We start from the raw sequence: 9,272 nt of genomic DNA, 5'->3' as shown, positions 1-9,272 counted from the left end.
AGAAGGAGGCCGTCTCCTGTGTAGTGTATATTTATCTGTAAGTGAGCTGTTGGGGAAGGAATTAAATACGACAGTGCCTCTACACTGTTTGCTTGCTGCCTTAAGACAGCTGAGCTGCACTGCTGATTTGCTTTAACTTTTAAAATACCCAGCTGGATTTATTTTTCCTCAGAATCGTTGTATTGCTAAGACTGGGGACGCTGTTTTCTTTCACAAAGGGAAATCTAAGTTCATTTCAAGGCATTCGAAATGGGGAAAGACTATTATTACATTTTGGGAATTGAAAAAGGAGCTTCAGATGAAGATATTAAAAAGGCTTACCGAAAACAAGCCCTCAAATTTCATCCGGACAAGAACAAATCTCCTCAGGCAGAGGAAAAATTTAAGGAGGTCGCAGAAGCTTATGAAGTATTGAGTGATCCTAAAAAAAGAGAAATATATGATCAGTTTGGGGAGGAAGGTACGTATTCTGTGTATATCTTTCTGTCTCTCCAGCTCTTTCTCTTTTTTCCCTCAGCTTTTTGGTTACTATTAAATTTAATTCTTAAACATATCAAAAAGTAAAAAGACAAATAGTGAATAAAAACAAGATTTTATCCTTAATCTTATGAATGAATATTACATAGCTGTGAATGAAATGTAATTGTCTTTTTTTTTTTTGGCAATTTGTAATGTATATGTTCTACCATTAGATTTTTAATACTTTGATGTTAATCTGTATTTTAATAGAAACTAAATTCCCATGCCCATTAATGAATTGTGTCAAAAGTCTTATGCAACCTATTTTGTTTCCTAATGAATTTTCTGTGAAAACCAATAAAGATCCTTCAATCATTAAAAATCTTTTGGCAGTTCAAATTCTGGGTGGTTTATATTTTATTCACAAAAGCAAAAGAAGTTTTTTTTTTTTGCCTTACAGCGAAGCTAGTTTAGACTGAACAAGACAGTCATCACTCTGAGAAGCAGAAGGCCTAGGCATTTAGCTCTAGTTGTTTTTGGCATTCTGCCTGGAGAGGAAAGAATTTTCCTGATGTCATAAAATACCAGAACAAGTTTTTAGCTTAATTGTAAACAGTAATTGTATGCCAAGACATGAGATCTCAGAAATACAATTTTTGACCTAAAATGGCCACCTCGTTAGAACAATTATTGATTTACTTTTAGGTGACATTATTTCTTTGGACATTTTACTCTCTAGTATAGAGGAAAGAATGACAACTCTCTCCTCTCCTCACATACTTTTGTTTCTTGCATTGTGAAATCAGAAACTAGTTGAATATAGCAAAGGACATAATTTAAATTATCCTTTTATCATTCTGGATTTTAAATTGCCCATCATATCCATATAAATGTAACTGTAAAGTAGGAGTACTTTAAATTGCTAATTAGCACCAACTAAAACATTTTAATTCCTGAAGGTTCTGTTATTTTAAACTTTATTTTGTCATTGAAACGTTGGTTTGTAACATTTTGTATGTTTCAGATATATAGACTTACATATCAGCATCTATATATGCTACATTATTCTCATCACCAAGTCAAGTTTCCCTTGGTCACCAAAAGGTTGATCCCTTTTACCCAATTTACCCACCCTGTTTTTCCTGTCAACTTTTTTCAGGACGAAGTTATCATTTTCTCCTCCAATATTCTCTGTTAAGTCGTTGCAGTTATTAAAACATCTTTACTGCTTTTTGGCTTTACTGCCTTTAATGCTAAATTTTCTCAGTAGAGATATATCCAAAAATAGAATGAAATGATCACTTATGTTCATATGGAGCTAAAGATTGTATTTTAGAAAAGTGGGGTGATTATAGAGGGCTTTTTCTTGTTTTGTTTGGTTTTGATCTGATTTACCAAAAATTGTAGTTTTTGCTGCTGGTTTTGGTGTGGTGAGGACCTGCAGTGTCAGGTTGTTAACAAAGTAAATACTGAAAAAGGCATATAGTGGGCAATTCAATCCTGCTTGTTTCTGTGATAATGATTTTGTTCATCGCAAAAGCTATGCCGGATTCTGAGATACCACTAATAATATATCATATCTTTCTGAACAAGTTACTTTATGACTTTGTAAAGAATTCCATAAACATGGAGTAACACTCTTAAGTTCCCATGAAAAGGAGGATATCCCCAGCTTTAATTGACAACTTAAGTTTATGACTAAGCCTATGGGATTCAATGCTTATTAACGGTATTTGTCTTCAGAACTTTGTTGGCAAATGATACATTTTTCTTGGTTTAACATTATCTCTTAATGGTATTTTTCTCGAATGATATTTCTCCACTTTGATTTTTATTGGTCATTATAATCTGTGTACCCTGAATCTTTTTCCCATTACTCAGATAATTGATAAATGATGGAGGTAATAATAGGAAGGGGGAGAATAAGTTAGGTAAAGCACTGAAATAACATTATTCTGAAATATTTTCTAGTTACTTAAAAATATAGTTGAATTAGTTATTTGGTTTTGTTAATAAATTTTTCTTCCTTTACAGAAATGTATTGTATTTATTTGCCCTTTATTCAGAACATTTCAATTCCTTATAAAGTCTTCTATAGGTGTCTTGTGAAAATGTGGGAAAACATTTTTTATCTTTAACTTTTCACTGATCTGTTTGTGCTTTCAGGTCTGGTGATGTAGACCTATGGGTTTCTCTAGTAGCAGCAAAACACTGAAATTTTGGACTGTGGAGCCACTACTAATTTACCTAACTTTTTCCCCCTCAATTATTACAGATTCTAGACCTGGGAGAGTGGGAATAATGAATCATGAATTGAGAAGGATATGAGTTAAACATACTAAATTGATATATTTAGAAACTGAGAGAATCAGTGATCTAATTTATTCGTGTTTTGAGTATCTCTAATATCCACAATTTTAAATGCTGAGTTTTTAAAAGTTGGATTAAAAGTAGAGAGGCTTTAAATTCACCTTATGACCCAGCAATCCCACTTCCAGGAATTTATAAAAGAGAAACAGAAACACAAGTCCACACCAAGACATGTCCGTGAATGTTCATAGCAGCATTATTTGTAATGGTTCCAAACTAGAACAATCCAGAGTACCATCATTTGGTGAATGGATAAGCAAAATGTGGTATATATGTTCACAGTACCCACCCCCCCACACACACACATGAATACTACTTAGCAATTAAAAGGATTGATTTAATGAAGCATGCCATAGAACATGTTTGAACCTCAGAAACTATGCTAAATAAGTCGGATGTCAAAGACCACATATTCTATGATCCCATTTATGTGAAATACATGGGAAAAGCAAATTTGTAGAGAAGGATCAGATCAGTTGTTTCCTAGGGTGAGAGGTGGGAGTGGGATTAGCTACAAATAGAAACTAGAGAACTCTTTGGGTTAATGAAATGTTCAATAATTGTGTAGGTGGTGGTTATAGCACTTCACCAAAATTATTTAATTTGGTATATTTATAGTAGGTTAATTTAATGATACATATATTTAAAGTTATTTTAAGAAGTAGAAAAATTTTTTCCATAGTTGAGCAGAAATAAATTTAAAATTGGATTTTGAACTTATCACTTCTAAAAGTTTTAGGTTCTGAATTATTCAGTGGAAGTCATAGTTTATATTAGAAGACTAAACAAAAATTTTAATGACATAACCTTACACTATTATAATTCTCTACTGCTTCTTTTTCCTTATTTTTTTGTTTATTGTTTATAGTTTCTCAATAATTTGCTTTAAGTACTGAAAGGTAGTATTTATGTGAACAAACTTATATTTAGTATATTAATCCTTATCTAGTTCATTATTTCTGTTCTTTATATATTTAATCACTTGGATATCTTTTTTACTATGTATTCCTAAAAATAAGTAAATTGTATTTTTGTGAATTTAAATTGTTTAAAGAATCTCACTATGCTAGTACCTATAAATCTTGCTATAAGTCTAGCTTTTCATATTAGATCTCCTTAAAATAAGTTATTAAAGTTGTAATTTTTTTCTTTGAAACTCTATCTCTTTTTCAATGCTGCTGCTTTTGATGAAGTTTTAGTCAACTCATTAGTGGAAGTTAAATTATAGATAGTATCCTAACCACATGTTTTCAGGTAGCAAATTGGTTGGTTGGTTCATCATTTTTAAATAGCAGCTTTGCTAAAGTGTAGATAAATATTGATTCTAGTGTACACTCCTTGATCACAGGAGGTAATAATAGTGTCAAGAAAACATTTTGGTAGAGAAAATCTAGCTGAATATTAAAAATTTTCATGAGCAGTCAAATAGTTAATAGTGTAGTAGTTCATTAACTGCATAGTTGATGACATGCCTGTTATAATTTAAATGATAGACAATACATAATAATTTTATATTGTGTGCATTTTGGTAGGATTTTCTCACTTATTATAGTATCCTTGTTCTTTGTCTGAGCTTTGTAGTTGACTCTACTATCAAAGAAAACCTCAGATTCCATTGGAGGCTTTTTGCCACCTTGATAAATGTTACTTCAGATAGTGTGTGAATTTTCTCAGGGATTCTGAGTTCCTTATTGAGTTATCATTTTTGGCAGAGGAGGGAAGAGGTTTTAGGGAAAAGCCAAATACATGATGTAATAACTTAAAATGTTGTTCTTTCTTTTCATGAATTCATTATGGATCCAAACCATTTAGATAATGCCTTATAGAGTTGGATTGTGCAAACTAATGTATTCAATTTACTTTATTAACTCTGTTAAATTGCACTCTTATTTCTGGAATGAAAAATGAAATGTTTGAAATAATTTAAGCATTGCTTTAGCCACATTGCTCATGACCTTGAGTAATATACATGTTTTGTCATTAAAAACTATCACTAATTTTTTTTAACATTTGTAGTTATAACTTTACCAATGAAATTTATATAAAAGAAAGTTTTAGATGAGCTATATGTTAAAAGTTTTTGTCCTCTTTATACTTGTCATTCTGTTTCTACAAGGAATATCTCTAACTGCTGTAAGATATATCACTCAATACATATTTTGACAATTTAAATTTCTCTTGGTCTCTCCAGATTCCTATTCATGGATGAAGGTAAACATTTAAACATCAGCTGAGACTGGCTGTTGGATGAAATAGAGTACATTTATACCCTTTTTTGGGAAGAAGCTAAATAGATTAAGACATGCAAAACTAAGTCCCTTTGAAAGCCTGTCGAGCGATTTCAACAGAATTTTTTTATTATTGAAATTTCCTATGTGTGTATGTGAGGTTATACTGTAAATTGCTTTGATTTCTGTCTTCTCTGTGTCCTGATAGTTATGGCATCTTTTAAAGTTTTTATTTAGGAGACTTAAGAATTAAATTCATTCCCTTTATTCAAAACACATAAGTGCCTGTAATTTTTAATCCTGTATGCATGAGCAATGCAAAGATGAATAAAATGTACTTCCAGCCCTCAAGTTAGTCACTGTTTGGTATCTCTTAATTTAATCTCTTGAATTTTTCAGTTTTATAGTTTTTAAATTCCATTCCTGCTCTTTTTTCATTGGTCAGGGATGTCCATAGGATTCACTCAGAAATTCTGCTAATATTGTAATTATGCAAATCCTTGTCAGTATTGATCTCTTAAAAGATCACTTTACTCTGTTTTGTCGATTTTAGTAGGCTCTTTATTTGGTATATAGTGGACTGTGCTGTTTTGAACATGTAATCTCTTGTGAACTACGTATTTTTTAGTTGAGTCTCAGAGCAAAGGGTCGAAGGGGTCACTATCTTGTGTCTGAATAGACAGAAATAACCATTCCAAAGGTTTTGCATGTCAAGGGAGTGTACAACTTTTGATTTCAGTCATCTTTACAAGCAGCTGAAATGAATGCTACCACATGGTATACCTAAGTAAACAATTTCATTATTGAAGATAGGGATGATAGTTTTAGTGTTTAAAAAAACATTTTTTAAAAGGGTGTCCTTATTATTAGAGTTTTTTCTGATAATTTTTTCCAATAATATTTTTTCTAATAATTTTTTCTGCCACAAATTGAGTTAGATTCTTTTTTTTTAATTAATTAATTAATTTATATAAGCACCGGGTACAGTCAGAAGTGTAGGAGAGTGAGAGAATTCACCAGAGCCAGAGGGGAGAACAGAGCAGGCAGACTGAAGAAGTACACTGCTGAGAGGAGCAGCGGGGCGGCAGGACAGGTCTGCGCGCCATGTGGGACCCTCGCCGGGTGGTCAGGGATTGAACCAGCGCTGCAGAGACTGCAGGCAGCTTCGCAACCCAGCGCTCAACCGCTGTGCCACCTGGGGAGGCCCCACAAATTAAGTTAGATTCTTAAACAATACAAGATGATCTAAAGTAAAACTAGTCAGTATAAATGTATTTTATATTATTGTTTATAGCGGTACTTAAAAATATAGATTATGCTTTTGCATTGATTAATGAGGAACTTTCAATAGCCATCTTTTAAAAACTTAAATTTATATACTTCAGAATGTCAAATCAAGAGATTATGCAACAAGAGTATACTGATTTTTATTTATCGTATTTACTTGTAAAACAAAGATTCAGGAATAATTCAAAAGCTAAAAATTTAACTTAGGGTGGAATGATCAGAAATAACATAGCCATTATATATAGTTATTATGGCATTTTAGACCAATATTAATAAAATTGCAACCTAAGTTGGCCAAGGTTTATTAGTAATACAATTTTTGTAATTTTAACTTTCATCAGTTGAAAGCTTTTTTCTAATCATGCTTATCTCTTCATTTAGGGTTGAAAGGAGGAGCAGGAGGTACTGATGGGCAAGGAGGTACTTTCCGGTACACCTTTCATGGAGATCCTCACGCTACCTTTGCAGCATTTTTTGGAGGTTCCAACCCCTTTGAAATTTTCTTTGGAAGAAGGATGGCTGGCGGAAGAGATACTGAAGAAATGGAAGTAGATGGAGACCCTTTCAGTGCCTTTGGATTCAGCATGAATGGATACCCAAGAGACAGGAATTCTGTGGGACCATCCCGTCTCAAGCAAGATCCCCCAGTTATTCATGAACTTAGAGTATCACTTGAAGAAGTATACAATGGTTGTACCAAAAGGATGAAGATTTCTCGAAAAAAGTTAAACCCTGATGGAAGGAGTTACAGATCTGAGGACAAAATTCTCACAATTGACATTAAAAAAGGATGGAAAGAAGGCACCAAAATTACTTTTCCGAGGGAAGGAGATGAAACACCTACCAGTATTCCAGCAGACATTGTTTTTATCATTAAAGATAAAGAGCACCCAAAATTTAAAAGGGATGGATCAAATATAATTTATACTGCTAAAATTAGTTTGCGAGAGGTAAGTTAGTATGACTAGGATTCTGGGACCAGGCAATTGTATAGCTAATGTTAGGGAATTTAAGTAATAGCTAACATTTATTATTTAACATTATTATTTAATGCTTACTACACATTATTTTTTTCAAATTTTCATAAGACCCCTTTGACATGGATAAGATTGTATACTGTAAGTTTAGTTACCTATACAATTTAAAGGCCAATTTTAGTTGCTAACTGGATTATATACAGAGAGTCCTAGTACTGGGTTAACTCTACCTATTTTTACAATTAGGGATTATGAGTTTGGCATTATATAATATTATATAGTCCATATATAAGATTTTCTCCAAAACTGTCAATTTGGAGTAATAATTATATAACGAAAAAGATATTAAACATCAACATTTATAAGGGTACTGCTTTAATATATGAGTTGTTTATTTGTTCTATTTTAGGCACTTTCTCAAATTAGATTGTAATCCTGCAGATGTGACCATGTCAGTTCCCTGATTAAAATTCTTAAATGGCTCCACACAGCATCTACTATAAAGTCCAAACTCTTTAGCTCAAAATGAAAGGTCGTTTTAATCTGATTTCTACCCATGACTATATATGTATTTCCCCAAGTTTGCTCTGTTACTATCTTGTATACTTAAGTGTCATTGTCCGGGCTCTCCTCCATGCAAAATGCTTGTTCCTCATTCTGCTTCATTGCCTGCTTCTGGTCCAAACTTAACTCAAGCATTCTGTACTCTAAAGAGGTACAGAATGTGCCGGTATTATACTGTATTATAATTATTAGTTTGCTCGAGTTCCTTGTGCATTCCCTGAAATTGCATCCATATTTATGGTCCTAGGTACTCAGGACCTAGCAGGAAAGTGAATAAGGAGTAAGGAGGTGCTCAGTAACAAACATTTTTGACTACAGCAATAAATCTGTTTCTTCTTCTAATGTTTTCCCTCCTGAGAACTGGATAGTTGCTCCTATCCTATTCTTTCTAGTCCTGAATTTCTCCCTCTTTTCTGCTCCCTGCCCATCCCTACATCTTGGGTGCTGATGTAGCTGCCTTTCTAGGGCAATGGGAGGGATCTCTTTCCCTTCTCTTTTCTTTTTCCCTTTCCCTTTCCTTCCTCTTCTCCTTTCCTTCTTTTGTAACACATCTGATACATATTCTGAAGGGATTTTCTAATGGCGAAAAGTCTTACAATTATTGATATTCTTTGGCAGTTAAAATTTTACCTTAGTCATACCATCCTTTATACTTGGTAGTCTTTTTGTTTAGAATTTGACGTTATGAAATTTGTTAATTTTATATGGTCCATTTCAGGCGTTGTGTGGCTGCTCAATTAATATACCAACAATGGATGGAAGAACCATACCTATGTCAATAAATGATATTGTGAAACCTGGAATGAGGAGAAGAATTATTGGATATGGGCTGCCATATCCAAAAAATCCTGACCAACGTGGTGACCTTCTAATAGAATTTGAGGTGTCCTTTCCAGATACGATACCCTCATCATCCAAAGAAGTTCTTAGGAAACATCTTCCTGCCTCATAGAATGAAAAACTTTGTTACTCATATTTTGATAAGGCACTGAAAATATACAAGGACTGACAGTTTACTGATGTAGATGTGAATTCTGTATAAAGATGTATAAATTATTTTGAGGGTTCATTAATTTGCATGAAGAGAAACGGGTCAAATAAATAGGCAAAAAGGATTTTTACAGTTAGAGATGAAGAGAAAACCATTCGCTGTATTTTATTTCATTTCTCCCAAGTAAGAAATTTTTAGTATTTTTGCCTATGTGTAAAATTTGTTTTTGTGGAGTTAGTAGATAAATTTCTAACAAGTATTAAACTACCCAAGTACTTTTTCTCCTTATATTTTCACGTTATCAGTATGACTGGTTCTCATTTATAATGGAAATTTAAACTCTCAACTAATATATATGTGATATGTATTTCTAGAAGAGAGTAAAAACCCATGTCA

General features: G+C 32.8%; 1 protein-coding gene across 1 annotated transcript; it reads left to right on the top strand.

Annotated features, from left to right (window-relative positions):
- Positions 1-249: 249 nt before the first annotated feature.
- On the top strand, positions 250-8,837 carry DNAJB4 (DnaJ heat shock protein family (Hsp40) member B4; the record flags this gene model as incomplete). Its single annotated transcript, XM_084242923.1, has 3 exons — positions 250-460; positions 6,726-7,294; positions 8,604-8,837. 3 exons carry the CDS (start codon positions 250-252, stop codon positions 8,835-8,837), a joined length of 1,014 nt encoding a protein of 337 aa, XP_084099049.1.
- Positions 8,838-9,272: the final 435 nt, after the last annotated feature.

This window comes from Talpa europaea, assembly GCF_964194135.1.
Source record: "Talpa europaea genome assembly, chromosome: 9".
Classification (NCBI taxonomy): Eukaryota; Metazoa; Chordata; class Mammalia; order Eulipotyphla; family Talpidae; genus Talpa; species Talpa europaea.
The sequence above is the reverse complement of the archived record's forward strand: the minus strand, read 5'-3'. Positions and strand labels throughout refer to the sequence as shown.